At 34.4% G+C, this 27,821-nt stretch overlaps 1 protein-coding gene across 1 annotated transcript; it reads right to left on the bottom strand.

The window, feature by feature from the left end:
- Positions 1–1,200: 1,200 nt before the first annotated feature.
- LOC132544183 (uncharacterized) lies at positions 1,201–27,541 on the bottom strand. The gene is made up of 29 exons (XM_060207750.1): positions 27,440–27,541; positions 23,669–23,734; positions 21,391–21,621; positions 20,994–21,108; positions 20,583–20,730; positions 18,968–19,100; positions 18,577–18,694; positions 18,309–18,389; positions 17,633–17,774; positions 17,014–17,239; positions 16,512–16,667; positions 14,707–14,840; positions 14,264–14,329; positions 13,481–13,562; positions 10,937–10,992; positions 10,532–10,681; positions 10,293–10,404; positions 9,744–9,797; positions 9,331–9,608; positions 8,973–9,147; positions 7,436–8,373; positions 6,310–6,522; positions 5,792–5,868; positions 5,304–5,409; positions 4,774–4,930; positions 4,143–4,286; positions 3,708–3,843; positions 3,281–3,481; positions 1,201–3,095 (listed from the first exon to the last, which is right to left on the bottom strand). The coding sequence occupies exons 1-29, from the start codon at positions 27,539–27,541 to the stop codon at positions 1,201–1,203; spliced, it is 6,492 nt and encodes a 2,163-aa protein (XP_060063733.1).
- Between the last annotated feature and the right edge of the window lie 280 nt (positions 27,542–27,821).

Genomic DNA, 27,821 nt, shown 5'->3' with positions numbered 1-27,821 from the left:
ATGGAAAAAGTTAATTGTCAAACCTGATTACCTAGTCTTCATGATTTTTACCCCAAGAATTGATTTTTCTTTTAACCACTGTATGATACATAAAAAAGAAGAGAGTTACCACCAGTCGCCTTTTCAGTTAAACAGTTTAAAGGTTAAATAGAAGCCTATTAGTAATTCATGGATTTTGTCTACTTCTATGAACGAATATATCAATGCGAAACATAATAAAATACCATACATTAATTGATATTTCGTTTTAAAAAATCGTGTGAGTCAAGAGACAGATTTGGAGCAAAACCATACATCAACAATTTTATGACATAAAAACGTAACAACAGAAAAAATCCAGTATAATTGCGTGTCATTTGTCACAGTCTAAATATCGTGACAGAGATATCTCTCTACTGGATAGCAATCTGTAAAACATGCCATAATTATATCATTGTCTTTTACATTGTACATGGTTTAATATGAACACGATGGTTAACATTTAATATACAATAATGAGATATCCCTTTGTTTTGTCATGAAATAATTAAAAAAATAACCAGTGTTAACCAGTAGGACAATAGCTATGTGTAAGACACTCTACAAATCTCAATATAACTATTAAAACATGGGTGACCACATGCCTTTGATTTCCTGGAACGAATTTTGTAATTGTTTTATGACTAATGTATTCTCAAAGACGCTAGAGATGAATTATATATCTATGAACCCAGAGATACCATTGGAACATAACACAGTCTACAACACTGCTATATTTTCAACAAAGAATAAATACACATGGAATAAATACATCATTATTTACATCAATGCATGTATATGATATTACATTGTATCACAGATATAGCATTTTGGAAAATAACTTAGCAGAATAGACTGATACTGAGTAGTGATAAGACTTCCATTGCTTAACGTAACCAGTACCGTTGTATTAAAACTAATGGACATTACAGTAGAAAAATTGAAATATATCAAGTCCAACTTGCCTACCTCGGGGTTCAAATTGAAACGATTTGTTTCAATCAAGGCGAATACATTTCAATTTATTTACGATCAAGAAATGGGACTGAAGAAACATATTCAGTTTACATATAATATGCATTTGAAACCAACTTATTTTGAAAACGAGGTCATTTCAACTGTATTAAAGAATATATGGACACTTATTGCTCCGATTAAATTACCTTGACTAATTGTAATAGCTTATGTGAATAAACTTTGTCGCCTTTTCATTCTCATTTCTATAGACCGATTGTACAAGGCCTCCCGCCTACTTATGTTATTGTTGTTAAGACCATTAACCTGACTCATTCTACGCTGGTAACGTTTCTGGTATTTGTTTCGCATTGTCTCAAACCTCTTCGAAAAATTGCGTTCATATGCATTTTTATATCGATGCGCTTGGCCGCTCGGTTCGTGTTCACTTGATGGATAATCAGGATCCATCTCTCCGTAATCTGGTTTTGGTATGTTGCCGACCCATTCTCGTGGTACTGTTGTTGCAGGGAGTATTACTGATTTATCGTCATCGGGATAGTCAGGTTGTTCTTCTTGGATTTCGTCATATCGTCTTACGGTGTTGATACCTGAAGATCCACCCTCAGTGTCACTATCAAGTTCTTCTATATAATCTGGCTCTGGGTCCCCAGTTTGAAGCCGACCAGCTTCCTTAAAGGCAACTTCAGCATATTCTTCTTCATAATTCCGTGTGCATAGTCCTATACGCGTGCTGGACATAAGGTGAAGAAACGTTCCCCAGCGATGAAGAAGCATACCGATGAACTGTGTTACAAGGACTATGGCAAATACGCTTAAAAATGCCAATGACAAAGGCTCGTATTCTCCAAGGATAAAGAACTGAGACAGTTGATCCTCATTGAGTTGCAACTGAAAAATTGCAATCATAAATAAAAGGTTCATCAGGAAGTACCCAAACACTACGTTGTTTCTTAGACTTGTCAGATCATCTTTAATCTGAATTTGTTTGTCTTTATCTTCATTAATTGGCTCCAGGTATTTCTGAATTATATATTTCCAGAATTCCTCTTCATCTTTTGAAATATCTTGGACTTTCTCATTTCCAAGGAAATCTACCTCACCCCATGCACCTCTGTTGTTCACGGTAGTTGCTGTTTCAGGTTCATCAGGCTTCGGTTGTGGTATTGGTAGAGTAGGTTGACGTTCTTTTTGTTGTTTCACGGCAGCTGCTTCAACATTCACTTTTGGATCTGTTTTCGGCGCATTGTTTGTTTCTTCCTTTATACCACCAATTGCTTGTTTTAACAAGGATAAGGCTTCGTGAAAAAGTGTTGATAAACCAAGAGCACGGAATATTTTTCCACCTTTTTTCTTTTTTCTTTGTTTTTCTTCTTCTTCTTTTCTCTTCCGTTCCTCATCCTCTGGATCCACCCTCTTTGGACCCTCTCTAGTACCCCAAGATACAACATTTAGGTTGCATAGGAAATAAATGGTCAAGAAAATGAAGGTACTTGGTACAGTCAAATAATAGAGAATTCCGTGTACGAGACACATAATCTCCTTTGGATGAGATATACCAGCAACACAAAATATAACGGCCAGACCTATCATAAAGATGACATTGGGACTCAATAATGATTCCGTAGCCATATTGAGTACCATCCCAACTGTCACTATTACCATGACGACAGAATATATAGATGACAATAAGCCAGCAATCATTATCTGGGTATCATTTTTACCTTTCAGACATATTCCGATGAAAACAATGACCGGTACTAACGACAACAATAACGCATAGTACATATTGATATTAAAAACTGATGAATAAGATCCCGCAATCATCAGCGTAACAGTGCCAGGTCCCAGGATACTGGAGGACATTAATACGAACTGATACAAAATGTACAGTGTACTGATGTTGTCATTCATTTTGACAGTGGATTGCCATGAGGACAAGAGATCCAGTATATTTGCCATGGTAGATGGAGCCCAGCGTCGTCGCTGGATGAAAAATTCTTTGAATGACTCTGGTGCAAATGTCCAAGAATCTGCGCCCGCGCAGTAGTCAATCTTCCATCCTTGTTGAAGTAATAGTGTACATAGCCATCTGTCCTCACCTATAAAACCAGGTAAATGGAATATGCTGTGTTATTTACAATATCATCAGTCATTGATTATTTTTATATTATTCACTTATTGCTTACTAGGCATAAAAAATAATGTAAAATGTAAACGATCCGTGTTGTTAATCGATTTTCTTAACGTTTTACTTAAGTCTTTTGGAAGATATGTTGTCCTTTACCTTGCTCAAACTGGATATAGTGTCTTGCTTCAGATGGTGGCGTTGTATACATTTTTACAACATTGTCGTCTATCAGTGAGGCAAAACGAAATAGACTGAAACATCCGGGACAGCACAACACACACCCGAACACGTGTTCCGCAGCCTTTTGTAGCCAATGACCGACGGCGTACTCAAACTGCTGGTACCATACCATTGGCCCTGATTTTCCAAAACAAATATATTGAATTATAGGCAACTATATTATCTGAAGCTTAAGTTTGGGATTACTTTCAATAGATGATCAGGCATACTATTATAAATAATACATTACAATTTTATATTTCAGAAATCGAAAGTGTTGGTATTTTCACCGTCAGATACAGTTAAGGTTCGAATTTGTAGACTGAGTTCAAATGGCAGTAACTAGAATATAACGTTCACTCACCGCTTCCTATCGGATGAATTCTTCCACAAACGGCAGCTACTTTGTCGTTTTTCTGCATCCGGTCAATAAGAAGTTTGACCGCGGTCGGGCGGAAATCGACATCACCGTCCAATGTTAAAATGTACGTGTTGTAGGCCTAAAATAGATACAGGTAATATATACTTCAAGTATAAAAACTACACGTAAAAGTTTTTTTTTTTTTTAAATTCTTAGATTTTGGTGCAATATATGTTCCGAGTCTAATTACAAACATTTATTCGTAATAAGTGATGGAATTAAAAGATTTTGAAAAAAAAAATTCATTCAGAAAGAACAAAGAAGAAAATTGAAACAAAAACCGACAACTATAAAAATTGCTTCTTTGCTGCAAAATTTGTAGATCACATTATTTTGTTTTTTATTGTGCCTTAATGAAAAGTATAATATATCTGTCACCTCTTTAATCTTGTGGGTTGGAATTTTATTTAGGAGGGAGGTGAAGGTCTTCACTCGATGACGTGATCTTTTCTTATTCAAGATGTCGTTTTCATTTCCTACGCCCATCAATTCAAATCCAAGTAAGTAATACAAGTAGAGAATCTGTAATATATGCAGGAAATTGGAATTAGTTCTTCTATATTGTCAAAGTTAATGATCTTACTCGTCTCATTTGATTTAGTATTTCTATTTTCTGAAATCATTGATGTATTTCTTACTACATCTGACAAAATGCATTTATCATTTTGATATACCTTTAAAAGGTCACGATTTTTATCAGACGCATCTTTCTCTAGACACTTCCTTAAGTTTCTCTTAGGTATGCTTGATAATCTTACTTATATGTATTGAGTTATTTATATATTTCATTCCTACAGAAACCATTCATTGTAATTAAAAGATTTTAACATGTGTATTAGAAAATAAGTTATTGTCATCATATCAATAACATACTCTTCGAATAGATATTACTTTCCAAATAAAATTACTACCGATAACATTTTATTATATTTTGAATAACTGCATCACTTTCCTAACCATTACTTATCGGTAGTTCAAGTTTCCTTTATGTTAAATTTTTAATACATACTTGTGACCACCTCTTTCGATGCCGAACTTTAGATTTGTCCTTTAGATGAAAGTACATTGGCACGCCTCCTGGCAATGTCCACTCCAATCTGGCACCGTAAGGAGTCGTAAATTTCTTGGGATGATTATTCCACATAATTCTGCCTTTCGCAACAGACCTATAAAGAGCACATTGCATTAAACATAGCAAAACCAAAAGAGGTCTTTCAGGGTTGAAAGAAGCTAGTTTTAAAATATGAGGTCGATTTGTTTTTGTTTCCACGTAATAAGATATAAAGATTGCACAATGAACTTGGACAGTGCGAGAAAATATTGTATATCCTTCAGATAGACCTAGTAGTTATTTCTTGTCTGAATACCAAACAATTCTATTCATGTGCTTCAGAAGATAATTTTCATATGAATCTTTGGGCATATTTAAACGCACAGGTTTATGTGTAATATAGTGATATTTACTGATGAAAACATTCATGGAAACGAAATTGAATGTCACTTTTTGACATTAATATACAACATCAGTTCCATTCTTACATCGATGCTTGGTCTATACATTCTACAAGTTGCTGGACATATTCATTTGGCACACGCTGTTTGGTTTTGGAATCAGTGTAAAAAGCATCATCAAATATCACGTGAACTGCAATAAATCACAATAAAGGTGAGTTGTTAGTTTCTCGGACCAATAATACAGATTCAATTAGTAATTACTTTGGTACCTGGGTAATATGAAATCGGAAAATGTTCGCGCACAAATAAATCATGTTTCTGAAAAAAATAAACATTGTTTCTTTGAATATTCCCATTATACAAAATGTATCAATTAAGATATAACTGCAAAGCGGTACATATGATTTTCTGTCTTTAAAAATCGATTGTCTTTTTTTCATTTCGCTCATCCTTTTTGAAATGAATGAATCATTTTCTCATTCCTATGACTGGTAAAAAATAAATTGTTATACAGTATAACTACTCCACGAGAAATAATCTCTAGTTAGCGAGTTAAGTGTATCTGGACTTACTCCGCATGTCAAAATAGTCCCGTTCTACACCGAAGCCTTTTTCTGCATTCACGTTTTGTGAATAGTATCTATCCAACCTAAAACGGAAAACATCATGTAGTTTAGTGTTTAAATTATTGATAACACAAATACATTTGTTGTAATAACTACCTTAGCTTAGAAATCTCGAGCAATGCTTCTGTGAAAAAGTATAATTGAATGATTTACTGCTCGCAATGTGAATTGCATCACCTCTGTGTGAAAGGTGTAGCCACTGAAAGGGAAATAACTCTTTAATACGTGCCACATTAAAAATTTACATTCCGTTAACTTTGAATAGAATTAAATTTAGATGACGTTCTAATTCTCAAAAGCTCTGTCATCACACTTAGCAATGTATACTGTTAGGTTTAGAGAGAGACACACACATTTTAAACCAACTGTAAAATAAATGTAAATCTTTACGTATTTTTTGCACGACTATTGTATAAGATTTAGTATATTTCGAAGTAATTTTTGAACATTATGAAAAATCTCACCGGAAGAGAGATTTAAGGAGCTGTAGCATTTCCTGTCTGGTCTCATGCCACATGGTCGCACAAATATTGACCATTGGGCGTGTCTTTTTCTCTCCTTTCACACGAGAGCCAGATTTTTTGCGTCCAGTCTCCGTCTCCATTAAGTCATCCTTTCGGCGTAAGAGAACATTTATGGCAGTGAAAAAACCATCCCACATCGGCAGACAAAACAATCTGTAGTAAAAACAATTCAGAGAAATTAACGATATTAGAAATCCGGTCACTACATTCACCATTAATATAGTATATAACATCTAAACAAAGACGCGTGCGATTTTAATGCATTCCTAAATTCTCTGTTGATCTTATCAGTACATTTCCAAATATCTGTTTATAACTCCTCATGAAGTATTCGTTGTTAAATTAGCTATTTGGTTATTGAAACACTATAAAAATTGCACGATTCTAATTAAAATTGTACCATACATGGAATTTTCAAATATTTACTGTTTCGCGCTTAGTACACTCAGATTTTATTATCTCAAATTTAAGCCGTTTTTATATAACTGACGATAAGTGTTACTTAAAAATGCATTCATCTATTGGTTGTGATAATTGAAATCAAATCATCTCAAACGAATTTCCTTTTGAAAAAATGATGTAAGATAATTTCGATTTTCTTTGAGATACGACTCATTAACACTCTGTATATTCAGATTCGCATTTATAAACATTGAAATTATCCTTAGATCTTCTTCATACAAATGTGTTTATTGAATTTAATCATGAATTTGTGTGAATATCCAAGTTTTCTCTGAGAAAAAAAGGTGTTGCAAACGTACAACATTCATCATCTTAGTCTTCCTTAGGTATATTTAAAAAAAAAGACATTATTGCATAATTCAGTGAACCTTTATGAACCTATATATATACATGTATTTAATGATGAAAATGCCTGTTCCTGTGCCATTGGCAATAGTACAAACTACATACTGTTTGATAAAGGAGTAAGTACAGAATATATCTAATCTACAAATAATGAGTCAGAATGTATTGTCGAAGCAAACGTAATGATAAAACATGAAATACATATGTATCAAATCAATGTATTGACGTCGCACGAGCAATATTGTTCGCAAACACTTACCTCTCCAACTTTGCCATGCGTTCTGTTGAAGGGAACCAAACATGCAATGTCAGCATCACAAGGGACAACATCAAAGCCAGCGCAACGCCAAGAACTCCTTTTAAACCGTCAACAGACAAATCATCTGGACACGCAATTGTCCCTTCCAAAACCGGAAGTGAATTTTGACCTTCCATACACCTCCATATAGTTAAACTCATGGCGAGGATAGGAACAAAAAACAGCGCAAGACAGAACGAGAATCGTTGCATGTGGATCTTACATGCTATTCCACACAGATAACTGCAGAGGTATCCAGAAATCACTTGAATCAGCATTAGTGTATATGTCGAAAAGAAGGACTGGTATACAGCTACTTGTTCAATGGTTGTCTCATTGCTATTTGGTACTGAAACATTGACATCCTTATACGTCACTGGCAAAGGAAAAGCAAATGTCACGCCGGGAACTAACTGGTAGGCACATAGAAAAAATATACCCACTTTAAGTGGGCAAGCTACAAAGTTTGTCTTATCTCGACACTGAGATATCTCGTGCCTCCATTTCTTAAACGGTATGGTCATGAAACCAATGTCAATATCCTCTCCAGCAAATGCTTCACACCAGCCGAAGGAAACAAGAAAAAGTGACACTGTTAGAAAGACCTCATTTTTGGAAGTAGAATCTTTCGGCACAAATGTTTCGGTTATATACACCATTGGGTTAAACCCAAATTGTATAAGACTTGCTAGAATAGAGAAAGTGGCTACAAATAGCCTCTTGAAGAACTTCAGTTTTCTTTTACGGCGTCTGAAAATTTGGCGATGAATATTAAGTATTGTTGGTAGCTGGGCAATGGCTAGTGTCAATGTTATTCCAGATACGGTGTCATACTCTGGCAAAATTCGGTACACAAGAAATCCAGTACCACACGCCTGCGCTGCATTAAGCAGTAACGCCTGAAACGAAAAGTATTTTTCATAGCTATATTGAATACCTTAACAAATCATTATTAGTTATAATTTTTCTTATTAAAAAAATTTTTTTTAATACATTAAGAGAGTTATTTGTTTCACTTTAGGTAGCACAACATCGTGGGTATACGCTACAGGATCTATATTGATATATCGGTATTCAAATTTATATTCAAAAACATATTGTTAAATGTTGAAATCCTGGGTACTTTTTTATTTGTCCATTTTACATAAATAGGACACTTTGGAAAAAATCCCTCATGTTCATTTACTTACGAAGAAAAGGTATTGTAGTTTTGGCCATTCCTTTCGACCGAAGAGAATTTTTAATGAGGAGACAAGGCAGGTGATACCCTGTGGTATACTGTAGCATACTAGAATCTCTGTAATCAATTGGTCCTTGTGAGTGTGGTCCTGTGATAGATATTGATTTTATGATGTAGAAAATTAGATAAAATATATATTTTACACAATACACCTAGCAAACTGAGTGTGATATCTTAACATACAATTTTTAAAATATAACAACGCCAAGGTATTTGATCTTGATGAATCAATGTTAATTTCTGTTCAAATGTTCTTACCAATCTGATGCCGGAAGTCGTCATCAAAACGCCCAATAAACTTGCTGTCCCTGTACCAAGAATTCCAAGAAACAACATAACACATGTAGAAAGTCTCATAATTTTCAACGCTCGTTCCTCAAATTCGTTCGATTCGTCCACATCTCGTTCGGTAATACGGAAAACATCGTAGGCCCTGAAGGAATGAAACATTCAACAGGTTAAGCAAACCCTCTCAAGGGTTTTATTCGTTGCTTGAGATTAAATAAAAAAACATTCTTAATATAAACACCAACGCGGTCTTTACCATTTTTATATACATAAACGGAAACACTTTAAAGTATTAAAGTTATGAAGTGATGAAAAAAACAAAACTTACGGAAGTTGTTCTTCAATTTCTGAAGGGTTATACGAAGCTTTCTTCGATGACACACTATTTGAATCAGTTTTCTTTTGATCTGCCTCTATGTCTGAGAGAGCAGAATATGATGGTGGCTTTTCAACTGAAACCTGGCCGTTCGAGGGTGTTGAATATCCAGAACTGACAGAACCAGCCTCACTAATATTATCGAAACTGTCCTCGTGATGCTGATTTGATGATTGTCTTTGCCTTTTTTTTCTTTCCTCTTTCTTTTGTCGTTCTTTCTTTTCCTGGAGCTAATTATAACAATTGTTTTAAAAGCAAGAGATAATAAGATATGCCAAATTCAGATCAGATATAAGATTTATTTCATGTTTTAAGATATTTCTTCTTCGCTTAAACCGTATGTACAATAAATAGACTATGCATACCATGGACGCTACTTTCTTTTCTATGTTATCAATACCGTCTTGTTTCAGGAATATCTGAAAGTATGAAACAAAGGATTTAAATTTAGTACAAAGGAATTTTCTGTCATTTCAACGTATAAAGATTTAACTTGTCTGAATAATAAGTAGGCTGAAAACAGAGGAATTTCAAATCTTTTGATACTTTGAAAACAATAAGGACCACCAAACCTTAATCTGCAATGAAAAACACAGCATATGGTATAATAGGTCGTGTATTATGTCTATCAATATTATCGAAAGGAACGTTATAATAATAATTAACTTTATTTATTTTACAACAATTGCGATGCTTCTTTTCAACTTACATAAATCATTCTTGTAGTCTCGGATGGAACCGCGCGAGAGATCTTAGTTTGGGAGAAAATAACCGGAGTACACGGGGAGTACGCTGGGCATAGCCGAGTACGTGTATAATTATATCGCCATGTTCAGCACTGAGAACATGACTTTACTTATCACAAACCATTGAATGATTTTGAAATAGCTACTTAATACCCCTTTAAAACATACCTTGGACTTCCCTATTTTGTAATCCTTGACCCCACAGTGCTGCGCGATGACCTCGGCTATCTTTCTGTCGTCATTGTCCACCAAGTGCATTTCTTCTTCAATCACGTGATACCTGCAGCATCAAAGAAGAATCAATTTCATACCATTTCGTATCAGCACGAAGTACATGAATAATAGGGAAAAAACTTTTTCGTTCTGAAAATTTCTTGTTTCATATAACGACTTTGAACAATGCGAACCTTTTTCGGAAAACGTCTATCTTCATTCTGATTGGATATCCATCTCTCCGGATTTTTGCAACTTCCAACAGGCCACTACTAGTAAGTTGGTCGGTCACCAGACGTCGATCAAACTTTCCAGATGTTAGTTCAAAATTGGGCTTTATACATCTTTAAAAAATGCATTAAATACAATTTGAATTTTTATTGATTTAATTCATGAAGATACTTTTAACTATTTCTAGTTAAGGTTTATTACATACTTGAAACAGTTTCATAAACGTTAATCATGGTTCATTGAAATGTATAAAAAAAAAAGTGTGAATTGATTTAGGAGAAATAATTGGGTGCTTTATGCTACATTACATTATTCTTAAGTATCAAAAATTCTTGCGTTGCATATGTAATTCAAATAACTAGTCTTACCTGATGAAATTTGGTTTGGCCGTCGATATTCTGTCAATTAAGCATTTCAATGATTTCTGCAATGATAACAAATGTCATTAAATTGCTTTAACTACTTAATATCAGAAATATGATGATTTTTTCACAATAACCGATACCCAAATAATATAACTGTGATTTCACGGCAATATATTCATTTATTAAAAGTATTTTTTTCATTCTAACATCTATTTTAGGTTATTTAATCAACTTCATGTTGTATACAGCTGTAATTAATACCAGGTTTCCATACCATTATAAACATTTTAAAAATATTTTAATCATTTTATATCTCACGAGGGCATATTCATTTATATGTTCATCTTTCTATAATTTTGGCAATAAATGTAACCTTTGTTTGCCGAGAATAATGAATTCGAAAGAGCGAGATACTGTGATATAACTACTTAACTGTAGTGTTTTACACACATATATCATATATATGTTTTTGTACGATTCAGATATATATACATTTCAACATTCATAAATGGATTGCCTCCCTTTTGTCATCAACTGCCCATCTTTAACTAATAACATTGCAGAAAATAGTTCTAAATAATTGTTCATTGCATTCATTGCACTTGTCATGGGCATTGATGTGTGCAACAGGGCGCCTCGTAAATTACTATTTTGGTGATCCAGAATTATGCTCAGCACAGGAGAGGCACCTTGGAATCAATTGCATATGTGATTTATGAAGCAAAATTTGCATATAAGCTGAACATAAATATTTCAAACAACAATGAAGAAAATACTAAAATGCTTCAGTGACGACACCTGCCATGTAAATATCGGTCAATTGATGCAAGTTATGTCTAAAATGAGAATAATGTAAACTACATATGAAACAACAAGGAAACTAAAAAGCATCACACACTTTCACCTTCATATCACACAAAAAAGCAAAACAATCCTAAATATTTCTATTTCTACCAAAATCAGAATCAATGAAACTACTAAATGTGATCTGCTTCATTTACCAATGAATTTGACCAGATTAACATTGTCTTTGCGTATGAATACAAATATTAGGTAAGGGGAGAAAACTCCCCAACTTCTACTAGACTGGCAATATACCACAAGTATGAGATTTAAAAACATCAAAATTAAAATTTAATTCAACATTTAATAACTGTAACTTTACGTTTCAAAATTAGAAAAATGTGAAGCGACTGATATTTCTTGCTCTCTGCTTCGGTGCCTGTAAAAAAATGCTCGTTTACGAACCGGCGCACCACGTCTAGACGTTATTCCTCTGTGGGGCAAATGCATACTGTCTTTGTTGCACACTTTTATTTAAATTTTCATTAAAGTTGTCGAAAATATATATCAAATTTTGTTCTTATTTAAGTTTCATTGAATATTAAGTAACCACGCTGAAATATATTTCAACCTTCACAATAATCTGTCTTCAAATGACGGACTATTTGCTTGTATGACGGCAGACGATATGATGACAAGAAACGAAAATGAAAGTAGAAAATAAACTGCCTCAGTTTCCATGCTATAGAAAAAAGAAGCGTGAATTGAAATATAAGAATTGAATCTTACTTATGTCGACAAATTCAACATAAATTGCTTCGCAGTTCATTAAATTTGTCTCAAGACCAATTCAATTCGTCATCCCATGAAATCGACATAAGCAAGATTCAATCCTTAAATGAGATCACTATAAGATCCATATTTTTCATCAACCTGCATCTCCAAAACTTGTGTTTTGAGTTTATCAATTGATGACATCTGGTAACTGTAATATCTATACACACTTGTGCCTAGGCCGTCTCACTCGTGCCTGACCGTAGCAATATGCAGTTTTACTCGCATAAGACCCTTCCGACTAGGCCGTCCTACTCGTGCCAAACCTAAGCGATAAGGCCGTCAACTCATGCCAGACTGTAGCAATATACCGCCCAACTCGTGTCAGAACTTAGGGATCGGACCATTAGACTCATGTTCGGACTCTGCGATTAGACCGTTCATTTCGGGTCATGACTTAACGATTCCGCCGTTCTATTCTCATTATGATTAGGCAATCCTACTCGTGCCAGGTTTTTTTATTATTATTAATTACGCCTTTATACTCCTGTTAGACCCTTGCGCCTAGGTCCATTAGACTATAACGATAAGGCCGTCCTATTCATGCCAGACTAAGCGTTAAGGTCGTCCTACTCGTGTTAGACCCTAGCGTCAAGGCCGAATAGGCCGTCCGATTTGTGTCAAATTTGCAGGGATGTGCAGAATTGACACTCGTCCGTAAAATCTAGGTAAACATTAACGACAATCGCCATGTGAATATTGATCAATTCAATTAAGCAATGTCAAGTTCTCAAAATGAGAACATGGTTAATAACAACGATAACGCAAAACCATATAATGTTATATATTATGTTGTGTTTGTAAGAAATCTTAAATTGTCCAAAGTGCTGTAATTATTTTTTTTTATCTTAGCAAAATCAATATTGGTCCCTTTACCGAATCCAGCTCGACCTCAAGTTAACAACATTGTAATATGTATTATTGGCCTACCTTGTACTGACTAGCCACGCTATCATACAATTTGTTGCCCCCGGCTTTGGCACCAAATTTTTCTTCACCAACAGAGTTTAGCCTACATCGATAAAAGTTGAAGCATCATAACGCAATGTAACCATATGTCTAAAAACACATAAAAGTTGTACTGTAATGCAAAATATATTATAGTTATAACCTTTTTCACGTTGTCTGTTCATTTTAAAACCAAACACATTTGATATCCTTTATATTGATGATGCTAAAGACTAACTAAACGACTAACTATTCTGTAAACAAAATCTGATTACGGGGATAAAGTACTGCGATTGTAACTATTCAGTATGTAGAAAATGGTAAAGAGATGAGTTTTAACTTTTCAGAATACATAGTTAAAGTTGGATTAACTATTCAGCATAGAATCAAAAATACGATAGGTATGAAATTATAACTTTTCGCTAATACAGGAGACGAGAGCGATAAAATGGCTGTCATTCAGCACATACTACAACAAGAGTGAATTAGGGAATTATTGCACTATTTTGCTCCCGATGAGTTTATGATCATAGAAATGTTCTCCTAATTGAAAAGCAAACAAACCAAAAATATCTAAAATGTAATCCCTTTAGAGAACAACACACTTGTCTAAGAATTGTTTTCAGAAAAATTCTTAAGTTTAAGTCATGAATAATTCAGTTAATGAAATTATCTGTGTTCAACATTAATTATCAACATGTAAAATATATTTTGTGAAAAAGAAAACTAGTTGACTATTTTAACATTTGATACAGATTTTCATACCTCCCTCTTATCTTCTGTCCCTCCAATCTAGACCGAAAACTTCCTCTAAGACTACCCCGTCCAGACCTGCAATGAGGAATCATTGGGGCATCAATCATCTAAATAAAACACATTCCGTTTCAATATGAATTTGATTATGACATTCAGATTTGAAGACTGGTGTGAATATTCAAAAATATATAACGAAAAACAAAAATAAGCATTATTATTGAACAAAGGCTTTTGGTTAATCACTGGAGATATTCATTATCACATTGGAGAGTTTTCTGAACTTTTAGTTGCACTGTAATTTATTTCTTAGATCGGGGTAATGAACTAAAAAGTTATCAACTAAAAGTTTTCCTTCAATTTTGACACTATTTCGTCACTGATAATATTCCCTTTTTCAATGAGGTGATTTGCTCTCTTGGTATGTAACATATCAAAGATAGATATCTACTTACTCATTCATGAAGCGGAAGTTTTCAATAAAATATTTTTTGACAAACACATTTTCACTAGAGAGAAAACATTCGCGGAGGTTTTCTGACAGCATCCCTTTGTTCTTTTCTAGGAACCCTTCAGCACTGTATTTCACCTGGTAATAAATAAAGTAGTATGCATAGTTATTAAGACAAAAATGAGCTCATGGAACCAAGCAATACACAAAATATATTTCTGATAATCTTTTCAACTTTGTGACCTGTGACTAAGCAGACATTGATAGTGCTGATTCTCTTTGTGGTACACGTTCATGGATAAGGCATTTTTACCTGAGATGGCATGAATCCTGTTTGTTACAAACAAATGTTATTGAGGGGAAAAAAAATGAAATCCGTAGTATAAGTTATTTTTTAAACATACTGACTGATATCTAAATACGTATCAAAGAGTCTTATAGTAGTAAGTTTATTGTGTATTGTCATTTAGACCGTATTTCAAATCACTGCTTATAATGCCTTATTGTACATGCTGGCTTCAATGCTATTTAACGTTCACATTCCAAATGACTTGCCAGGTTATGGGTTCAAGCGCGCTGTAAATATGATCAAATAAAAGTGTCTTCCGTTTGCATCAAGAGGGTAATATAACCGAAACCTCATAACTGTTTCATTGCCTTCTGTTGATTTTAGGTAATAGCAAACACAGAAACAATATATATTTTTGTTTGAGAGGGCAGTTGAGAGGACAAAAACAGTACTTCATGAACATTTGTAAATGCATATATCGACGACAGATTATCGATCATTTAGTGGGAAGACTCTTAATGCCAAATAGGTATCCTAATACTGACAGAGAGCAGTTGTATCTCTTGCTTACGTGACTTTTCCCAACTTTTCTTTATCGATTTTTAGTTTATATGACCGAATTACGATGGGCTTGTTGGCTTAATAGGTAATAATACTAAGTCAGTGATAAAACTTCTCGGAAAATTTCCAACCGACACTACTTTACTTTCGTTTTCCATGAAAATTGTATATAAAATATTAAGCATAGGAGTACGTTTGTTTCCATTATGGCTTGCGTTTAAATATGGTTGCTACTAGTTTGTTGATTATTTGTACACTTAACCCACATGGTATAGATGTTCCATATGTAAGTGTCCATGGTGATATATCAGTGACATGTATTTGGTAGAAGTTACTGTAATATAGAGAACTTAAACTTTAATGATATTGACCTGTTTACAAATAAACATTTGTGTATAAGCGACATATAATGACATCGCCGATCACATTTCCGTCTTTAACGTCAACGATTATGGGAATATAGCCGTAACAGAGGTTATTTTTCGTTTCAATGTTTCCTCTTAAACTCGAAGCTGGAATCCTGCCACTTCATAAGCTCAACCAATCGAGTGAAAGAGATCTCTTTAGCCCGGCGGTATATTGTGGCTTAAATTAACCAGAAAATAATTTGTCTTCGAGTTTCCACGCTTTACAACGATGTTCATGCACCATCGTTACAGCTATAATTTATTTCAGTTCCTACACTAAGATTCGAACCCGAGACCTCTAGCTTTCTCTTCCTTTGCTCGACCGACCCAGTGCTGCGGTGAGCATATTCTAGGATTACATAGATGATCACTACATGATGTTAATATGGACCAAAACATGCCATGATTGAAGGTTAACACCTAGGCAAGTTTTAGCTGTACTTGTAAGCCTTACAAGTATATTAAGTATCGGATATGACGACACATACCACTACATTAGAAAGTCATAAACATTCATGAAATCAGAAGTCTATACATATAAGTCTAACCTACCTCTCCGGCATAGTGCACAATACCGAACATGAGAGATCTTTTCTTGTGGTAACATGGCGATGTGTTGAGGAATTTGTCCATCTTTATTACAAGAGATTTATCACTGGCCCTCGGAACGACCACTTCTTCCTCCAAAATGGACAGCACGCCTGGGGACTGTATCAAAGTAAAGTTTTCTTTTTACATTGTACTTTGTTAGATTTAGATCGCATGCTTTTGTGTACGTTTTAATTGTGTGACAGAAATGTGAAATTCTAGAGCTAAAATAAAATACTCTAAAAAAAAAGTCATGAAAAATGTGAATTTATCATAGATATGTATAATTTTCTGAGTAGAAAAAAACAACATCTTTTTCTGAATATATTAAGTGTTTATGAATAAAATGGAAAATTAGCATAATTAATTTCCGATTTCCAATTATTGATTTTAAAGTGGAATGACTATGATGGTCTTACAGTTACAACAATGATCACATGTATCAAGGTTTTTAAACACATATTACCTCGAAAAGCAGCTTCAACACGTCACTATTATCTTTAAATGGGACGTCACTAGTTGACACTTGTTCCCTCACGTAATCTGCACGCTCCGCATCGAAGATCTGCTGTTGAAAGTATTGATGTAGTCTCTCGTTGGTCATGTTGATAAGAAGTTGTTCGAATGAGTTCAACCTGAGATTTTCAAATCCGCTGATATCAAGAATTCCGATGGTGAGCGAGTGTCCATCTCTATAAAAGTAATTCAAACTATTTTGAAGACATAAATTACTCAATGAAATTTCATACTGAACAATATTTTTTCCATAATCAAAGAATAAAATCATTAGAATTCCGAGCAATATAGATACATGTTATTATGGATTGTCACCCGTGAACAAGCAGGGTCATTTCAAGGAGACTGGTCTCCTTGTAGTACAACTCGCTACGGGTAGATGGCATCAACCAAGCACCTCAGATATCATCCGTGATTGTGCAGTCCAATAATCTGCTGACTAATCCATATAGGTAGTGAAGAACCCATTAGAAGAAACATATGTAATCATACATGCATATTGGACTTTAACATAAGTAGAATTGAAATGTGGGTGATCTAGTAGGATATATGTAAATATTGAAACGTACCTAGAATTGCTTTGTTCAGGTCTGAGAACAAGGTTGATTCGGTCAATGATTCCGTTAAAAAGACTGCTATACAATTCCTTCGCAAGAGCATCTCGTCCATCTTCAGCCTGCTGCACTGTCTTAAAGGAGACAATTTGTTCACCTGTTTTACAAAGAGAAAAGTTATGATAATTGGGGGATAATACTTCTATATGAAATTTGTGTACTGTCGAAGGTTGAATTCTGTGAGAGACATACAGCAAAAACTGAAAAACGGATATCTGATGCTGTATCATCACAATATGTCGTTGCTATCTTCAAAACACAATGAGGTTATACCTATTCTAATCTATAAAAAAATAAACCAAATGAAATATTTGTAATCTAATGTTTAATGCATAATTTAATGAGTTTAATAATTTTCTAATGATTCTCAACACAAGTAACATTCGCAATCAAGAGAAATTTCAATGACCTTTTGGGGTCAATTTCATGACATTTTGGTGTCAATCGGGGTCAAATAAATTATTAACTTTTCACATCCAATCTTTATATGCGAATGAATATTTGCAGACTGTATATATTGTTTATAATGTCGCTATTTATTTCTATGCGAATCAAATACTGTGTTAAATCTCGAATGAAATATCTGCCGCGTATTTGTTTAAAAGTGAAGGAGTAATAATGTATGACGTACCCATAACAACGCGAGGTCTACTTATCAGAGCACTGATAAGTGGGTCAGAGTTTATTTCTCCCAGACCAAGCAACTCCATAACTGTAACAAAGTGATAAAAGAATGTCCTGATTCATCATTAAGAAAACATAACCGAGTAAAAATATTGACCTAATGAAGCAATATGAGTATACATTCATATTTATAGGTTTTATAAATGTGTCATGCAAAAAAAAATATAGTAATGCCATTCATCAATATGATATCTTAGTCAAGATACATCATTTACCGTTTGAAACGTAGACTTCGTCCACGATAGACACTCCTCCAGTACCCTCATCTTCTTGGAATTCAATGTTGCCGATATGAAGGACTGTAGCTAGCATCTGTATCAAGTGATATACTTCCTACATAACAGAGGATGAAAATTTTCGCTGTCAGTATTACAAAGATGATTTATGAAATATGTGCTTCTTCACTTAGTCATGAATGATCGGGCTCGATTTCTCGAAGGTAGAGTAGAGAAACTATTTTCTGGTTCAAACAAGGTATTGGTAAAACGCGAAGTATATAAGTATAAATAAACAATAGGTGAGAAATTGTCAGATATTACCAAGACTTGGGGATTAAATGAGAAAACGTGTAACTGTTCTCGTACAAGAGCATTTCTTAACATTAACCTGATCAGAGAAGCCAAGTTCTGCGAGAATGAACATCCCTTCTTGGAATTTGTCAGCAAATTCTTTTTCTTCTTCTGCATCTCGAAATGTCCCTGAACAGTTGTGTGGTTCTGCGCCAGCCTCTTGAAGAATTCTTAAAAGTAACAGTTTGTAAACATTTCGTTAGATCTGTTGTTCTATTGATCACCAGTAAAGGAATGCTTGCGAATCACATTATACATATGATATTTATCAATGGAGATTGAAATTCGGTCAACAAGAACGTCCCGAAACGAACCCGGTTATCCGCTTTATTTATTACGACACAAAAAATGTGACACTTTAATTTTTATTTACTCGACATTAATCTAGTTAATACACCAGTTTGGCAAGTAGTAGATCATTCTACTTTCAGAAGGTTGAGAAGTCTCAGTTAAATAACAGGTAGTAATACAAAACATACTATGTACAAATACCACAGTTAATGTCCCTTTTCTTTCGATAATTGTTACTCTACTTATCTAAAACGAAGCATATGGATTATCGTAACTGTACTGGTAAATTTTTAATGGGATGGTTATTCTGATATGTAGATACCGACATTAATTGACGGGATAACGAAATACTAATATTAAGAAGTTAATGGGCAAACAAATTCGTTACCAAGAGTTTAAAAAGATGCAGGTTGATGAAAATTATGGGAAAGTTTTGCGTTCGTAATACTGATCTTCTTGAGAACTATTCTATTCCTTCGTGTAATTTAAAGCTGTACGTTTTTGATGCTCGTTAATTTGCCTGTTGATTATTGGTCTTATTCTCTTTGTACAGAAGTCTCAATGTAAATCTTTGTTAATGTTAAGCCCTAGTATTACTGAACTGGAATTGGAATTATGGTTAGATTTGTATGTTGGTAGTTTTTGTTGTTACAGTATAACTGATACTATAAAGTTAATTCTTATTAATGGTATGACAATACTAGTGTTAAGACGTTAATTATTAAAAATAGAATCGTGATACTAATATTTATATACTAAATCTTATTCATAGGACATTAATAATGATATTTAGATGGTCTATACTGGAGTACAATTACGTTTTGTTATTTCGTTACTTGACCTCTCTTAATTTGCAATTCGTATTATCTATTTCAGTTTACTTTTTGTTTATTAATTTCGGTAAATAATGTAAATAGCCTAGGTAAAGTCTTCATTTGTTAGTAAATCTTCGCCGTCCAACTGTCCAAATCAACAAATGACAATTCACTAATCATTAAAAACTAATTACTTGGAACGGGCTTAGTATAAGTTGGAAAACTTCTGCCCAATCCTTTATGTATATTTATATGCAATAAAATATGTTTAAATCTAAACTGATCATTCATCCTATCTTATTGGTCTTATTTTGTTATCTGGATTACTGCGAGGGATAGGTGGTTACTTAACATTGTCTTTAAATACTGTACATATCAAACCATGGAATACACATCTAACTCAGACAGGTTTTGTCCTACCCGAGGTCAATAATAGACCAGTGTGTCGGTAAAACATAGATCTCATACATTTTTACAAGTTATTATTTGGACACTGACAATGCTTTAAAGGTTATATTGTAGTTTTGTCTATAGCATGATGCATACCGATAGGATGCAGCTCCTTCAATGAAGTAGTATTGGAGCTTGTTTTCCTCCATTCCTGCGAAAAGTGCATGGAGAATGTGAAAGTTTTTGTCCCCGAGACCATGGCAGACAACCCTTGATTTTTCCAACACAAATGTCTGTAGTTTACCTGTGAATATAATGGATATTCAGAAATATATCATTAAAATACCGTGTTACACAGACCGACATTTTAAAACAATTTTCGCCATTTACTCTAAACATCAATAAAAAGTTTACAAAATGTTTTAAGAGATACTTACTGTGATAGCTATATTATTAGGGGTTTTCATTTCTCTACTTTCTTTTATCGAATAAGCTCGCAAAATATGCGGAAAAAAATGTACACTAATAATTGAAATACAAATTCCATTTCCCTATTCAGTAACTTACCTCCAACAAGAGTACCATCCGGTAAGTACGACAACTCTATTAGCTTGCCAAACCTGCTAGAGTTGGGATTAAAGACAGTAGATGCGTTGCCAAATAGTTCTATCAATGGATTGACCTGTCGTCATAAAAATAAGATCTCTTACTATCTAACATAAGCCATATCACAGGCTCACATTTATGAAGAAATTCACCTTTTACCAAAACAAAGACTACACACAGAAAAACACAATTACTGATGCGTTAAAAACGACCGAAATCAGTTGGTTTACATTTCATGCAAATAGCTCTTTTTTTCATATTCAATTGCGTACATTAAGTTCTACTTCAGACAGATTTGTGTGAGCGTTTCATACTTCAAGAAAATAATTCATCACATTAGGATACAATATCGGCCTACCCGAGAGAGTTTTTCCACAAGGTCGGGCACGGCACATTTTTCAACACGCTTTATAAGGTGTTGTAGAGCGTACTTGGTCGTCTCGGTTTTACCAGCTCCGGAGTCTCCAGTAACAACTATACATTGCTTTAGATGAGTCTCTATCAGACTCCTGTGTGCATTATCGGCCACCCAATAGATATGTGGAGGCTGACTTCCTCGGACTTTCAGATCCTGATACTTCCGTCTTTCCTGCGTATGACGTAATGCACATCAATTTGTTTTTAATCTGAGCTATCTTAACATACTATTTGTGATATTATTTATTGCATTAACTTCACTTTGTTAACTGGTGACTGATGTAGGCCTACAATGTAGAGGAGGAGGATCGTTTTCATTATCTCTAACTAGACATTGAGCAACCAAGGCCAGATCATTAATAATGCTAGGAAGGTGACTTACCTAAATGTCAATATTAACAATTAATACACCGGGACAGATCACTACCACAGTGAGGATGGTGACTTGCCTAAGTGTCAGTATTTAACATGAATACGCAGGGCCAAGACACTAACAGCGTAAGGGAGGTGACCTGCCTGAGTGTCAGTATTTAACATTAATACGCAGGGCCAAGACACTGCCTGAGTGTTAGTATTTAACATTAACACGCAGGGCCAAGACAAAAACAACGTAAGGGAGGTGACCTGCCTGAGTGTTAGTATTTAACATTAACACGCAGGGCCAAGACAAAAACAACGTAATGGAGGTGACCTGCCTGAGTGTTAGTATTTAACATTAACACGCAGGGCCAAGACAAAAACAACGTAATGGAGGTGACTTATCTAAGTGTCAGTATTAAACATTACAAGGAGGTGCCAAGACACTTACAAAGTGAGGGAGGTAACCTGCGTAAGTGTCAGTATTTAACATTAACTCGCAGGGCCAAGACAAAAACAACGTAAGGGAGGTGAACTACCTAAGTGTTAGTATTTAACATTAACACGCAGGGCCAAGACACTAACAGCGTAAGGGAGGTAACCTGCCTGAGTGTTAGTATTTAACATTAACACGCAGGGCCAAGACAAAAACAACGTAAGGGAGGTAACCTGCCTGAGTGTCAGTATTTAACATTAATATGCAGGGCAAAGACACTTACAAAGTGAGGAAGGTGAACTACCTAAGTGTCAATATTTAACATTAATATGCAGGGCAAAGACACTTACAAAGTGAGGGAGGTAACCTGCCTAAGTGTCAGTATTTAACATTAACACGCAGGGCCAAGACAAAAACAACGTAAGGGAGGTGAACTACCTAAGTGTTAGTATTTAACATTAACACGCAGGGCCAAGACACTAACAGCGTAAGGGAGGTAACCTGCCTGAGTGTTAGTATTTAACATTAACACGCAGGGCCAAGACAAAAACAACGTAAGGGAGGTAACCTGCCTGAGTGTCAGTATTTAACATTAATATGCAGGGCAAAGACACTTACAAAGTGAGGAAGGTGAACTACCTAAGTGTCAATATTTAACATTAATATGCAGGGCAAAGACACTTACAACGTAAGGGAGGTGACCTGCCTGAGTGTTAGTATTTAACATAAATACGCAGGGCCAAGACAAAAACAACGTAAGGGAGGTGACTTATCTAAGTGTCAGTATCTAACATTAATACGCAGGGCAAAGACACTTACAAAGTGAGGGAGATGACCTGCCTGAGTGTCAGTATTTAACATTAATATGCAGGGCAAAGACACTTACAAAGTGAGGAAGGTGAACTACCTAAGTGTCAGTTTTTAGCATTAACACACAAAGACAGGACACCAACAAAGTTAGGAAGGTGACTTATCTTAGTATCATTTCTTAGCATCATAATTCCCAGTCATTTTAGTTCAATATCATCCTTTGATATCACATTTAGAAAAAAATATTTTATTTCAGATTTTTTGTTTATTTCGCAAACATTTACAATATTTGACCATCGGCGACCACGCTTACACACGCTCTCACTCAGTGTACTTGTTACGTGGGAGGAGTAAGTCATAAACTCAAGGGGATGTGGGACGTGTAGGCGTAAAAACAGAATACATTGTATTCCGGGTCCGGATTCCCGTCCCGTTGTTAGTCTTTCAAAATTATGATAATCGTTATCTTTAAAGATATGCACTTGCATGCATCGCGCACTTTTTGTTTTAAGAATTAGGAAGAGAATTAACATTAAATGAAATGAACAATCACACTTTGTATCGGTATGATATGGGTACCAGTTATATAACTTCTCTATTTGTGTTGACGTCATACCTGAGGGCCATATATCGAAAGGGGAGAACACGGGTTGACAGCAATCAGGATGTCTCCTACGTATGTCTGAAAGATAAAACGGAATTTATTTTATTTTCACTTGAATCAGGTGTGTATTAGGTACATCTGTGTTAAACCACTCAGCAGTGCTGTATAACCTTACCTCAGTATTTACTTGATATGAAATGAATAATAAATCAGAGTCCAAAGTCATGACAATAACACTTAAAATCGAAGCAGGTGCTTGTGTGATGAATATCAGTGTTCAAAGTCCAAAAAAGTTGCTCTTTAACCATGCCACGTTATTTTGTTTACGTGTACTTTAAGAAGATTGTAAAAAAGACACATAAATGAGTATCACTTTTCAAAACAAATTTAAAGTTAGATACTAACTGAGCTAGATATTAAATTTAATTGCATCCATTTAGCGGCGTCGTCCTTTTAGGACTCGTCAGTGATGTTTTTTTTTCGTATGTTCAATAGCATTTATTAGTATCATTTTGCAATCCAACTATGCATTTTCTGTCCCTGAGCCTATTAGAAACAGATATCTGTTTTCACAATGCATGTTTCTCTTACCTTTAGTTTGCAGACAACATAGTGTATTATAAATTCTAACTAACCTATCAAACTATTTTTTAACCTGGTTATGTAGTAAAACTCCTTAATGGTAAATTCATCTTGTGATCAAGGAAACATACAGTGTAACATTTCCAGGAAAATCATACAATCAGATCAAATATTATAATCAGCAGTGTTTCCCCAAAAAGTTATCTCAAATTATTGCCATATATATTCAACTCGAAACAGCAGATCTAATCAACTAACCATAACATTTCTGATATTTAAAAAAAGTTTCACTGTAACATCTATGAATATTTACTGGAATTATTACAATAGAAAACTTCAATAATGATAACAACCCATTTCTATCATTTCAGAAGGAAATGAATCACATTTAGCTTGTTGATCCTTCTACTTATTGATTTAAAGACATGTGATAAACAAACACTATCTGTGTGGCAACTGTGTTATGCAGTCCAATAACGTAGGTAAATACAGCTTGACACAGTTTCCGCCATGAGATGGCATATATGGCAGCTGTAACTAAAAACGCCCAAACAGTCATTACAATATTCTCATATTGCAAAAAAGAACTGTAAACATTGGAAATCTTTTTATAATAGATGTTTCTAAATATAGCTTTACATCTCATCTTATGTGATATCTTCATTTAAAAGTTAATGGAAGTAAAACTTGCAGACGTTAGTATGTTTACATAATATCATATTAAGGCTTATGCAAACATTTGTTTCTTTGTAGGTGGGAAACTGTGAACACTGTTTCTGTTAAGTTTCCCTTGAAACATTGGGGTATGGGTCATTCTCGCTATAGTGTAGCTTCAGCTATTAGTTATCAACACTTCTTAGTCAATCGAGCAATTCTGGGTAATGCTATTACTAAAGTTGTCTAAATACAGCTATACATGGAAACTTCATGTCTTCATATTTAAAATATACATGTATAAATCGGTACACAAGCAATTCTCTGATTTTAGAAATATAACAGAGAATGGCGTTATTTACATTAGGAAAACCTGCAACATGCAATGAAGATGTAAATTACATGGTTGTCTTTTTTATGATACTCCAAGAGAGTTATCTAATAGCAATGTTGGTACAAGTGTATTACAGACTCAATTTTTTAACAATCAAATACGCTTATACGAGTCATCTTAGCACTAATTCTACTCGTCCAGAAAAGCTTGTCGTGCTGTGACTTTTATAGGTCCATAACTGCCGTCTGACTATAGATGTTATCTCGATATCTTTTCTCCTACATGGATAATAATACTATAATGGGTTAGGAACTCCAATGTTGAGTAGGACATGGTCCTTTGTTGCCTTAAAGGGAATTCTGAAGGCTATCACTCCAGAAAATTTTAGCCGAGTGGAATGAAAGAAGAACTCGACCTGTATTTCGAATTATGAAAGTATTTGTAAAATTTCAGTTCATTACTAAATTCTTGGTCTAAGAAACTGAACAGAAAGTGATAATTTCTTGATTTTTTTTCAGTTCCATTTTTAGAAGCGGCTATCTTATTATAGTGCACTGGTTATGATGTCAAGATATACCTAGATAATTTTGGTTGCTCATTGTTGATGTCGTTACAGTTGTATATAAACGCTTCATCAAGATATCTTAAACCGTACAAAAGGTATGGTCGACACAAGAAAACCCTGTCCTTGAGATCAATGTAAAATTGAGATATATTTTCAACGCAAAGAAAAATACGTAAAGCAAATCAAATTTAAAATGGCATTGACAATTTTTGATATCGATTTTTAACTTTCATCATGATACGTTGATTTATATAAGTGTTGTGTACAGATATCAGCGCTTCTTCGGGTATGTCATCAGCTTCTTCGTTATGTCTAATACATTAACAGCCTGGTAGGCAAAGATTTAAAATATTCTTTCGTGTTGTGTGTTCAAAAATCAAAATAATAATAGCGAACCGCCACAGCGGCTGTTATCTGATATAGACAAACACGAACGAGTGAATACAAACGGCGTTTTTACATTTGGTGATATTGACAAATCCCAACCAAGTACTAGGATTTCTCTATCGTCTCAGCCGACAGACTGGACTATGTACATTTCACAAGTAGCGCAATGTACACAGGCTGTGAATCTGTCATAGTGTCCTTTCACAATGATAAAATAAATATACAAACAGCGCTGACAAATCCGACCATCGACTCGAAGTCATGTCCAAAAATGCTGCTCTGTTTTTGTCCGAAAATGACTAGTCTCGTGTGATATCATCAAAGCCACGTAACTGTATGATTTTTTATTTTTAATTTGAACAAGAAAATATGCTTGGTATCTGATACCGCTTCAGGCATTATGATACATAAAAATGTAAAACAAAAAAAAATGTAATTAGAGACGAAGAACGAAAATCTACCCACTTCCTGGTATTTCCTCGCGTGTATCAAGGTGGTTTTTTACACTGTCTTGTTGAAAAATATTGTATTGTTACACAAATTAGACAGAGAATGAACACTATTTATTATGTCTTATTTGGTGATAAGTTATATCCTGATATATATTAATCAATATAACATATCGCTATTGGATACTAAACATTATTCAAGAGATAAAAAGACATTGTCACTAAATTGAAATATTACAGAAGTTGATAAAAGACAGAAAATATCGAAAGAATTAGAACAAATAATAGACAGGGGACATTTTAAAACAAACAATTAAAATATGACAGGGTGTTTCAAAAGAGTTATCATATTCTGTTTCATCGGTAAAATATTAATTATGTTTAAATGCATATTGTTCCTTGACACAGTATTTTGTCAGCTGATCATGCAGAATTTGCAACCTTTACGGCCTATAAACTATAAATTCAATTTACTTTACCATGATTGTGAAACGAACTTTCAAATCATATTCGTCACTATCGAGGAATGGATCGAAGCCCATGAGGGATGTAACTGAGGACAGAGACCGGAACACCCCTGGAAAGTCCACCTGGTCAGGTGACCTTATGTCTTTTCTAGATAAAAAGCAAGTGCGTTTCCGTTGCATAGTCCGAACACCCAAATATATACGTGTACGTGTAGTTCAAGTACAGTCCAAGTATACCTCGAAGTGACGAAATGTCACAATTGCAGAGAGCAGTTTACAAGTATAAACGATTATTAGTGTATGCAAATCAGTGATGATGAAATATTTCTATAATATAATACTTACATATATTTTGTCCTTGTTGTACCTTTCCTCCAGTACTTGCAGTAGAATATCGTTGTCAAAATGATCTAAAGTAGACAAATCGTCCACAGTGTTGGTAGCCATGCTACGCTTTACTTTGCTTTTTCAATTGTAATGTAACTACCATATTATGTCACATCCACGATAGGCTTTCTTAATACACATATTTCACGAACAACGCTGAGTTCTTCCAATCGTGTGTCCCACTAGGATCTCGTTCAGTGAACGGAAAGCTAAATCTGAAATTCAAATATTAGACAAATATCAATAGAGCTCCAGTAGTGAATATCATGTTTAGAGAAAAAGAAGACTACTCGGACTGATTTACACAAACATATTTGTTAATAACGAAGTAATACCATCA

This window comes from Ylistrum balloti, unplaced genomic scaffold, assembly GCF_031769215.1.
Source record: "Ylistrum balloti isolate Yb309-2 unplaced genomic scaffold, AGI_CSIRO_Ybal_v1 Utg369782, whole genome shotgun sequence".
Taxonomy (NCBI): Eukaryota; Metazoa; Mollusca; class Bivalvia; order Pectinida; family Pectinidae; genus Ylistrum; species Ylistrum balloti.
This window is presented reverse-complemented; position numbering and strand designations above follow the sequence as displayed.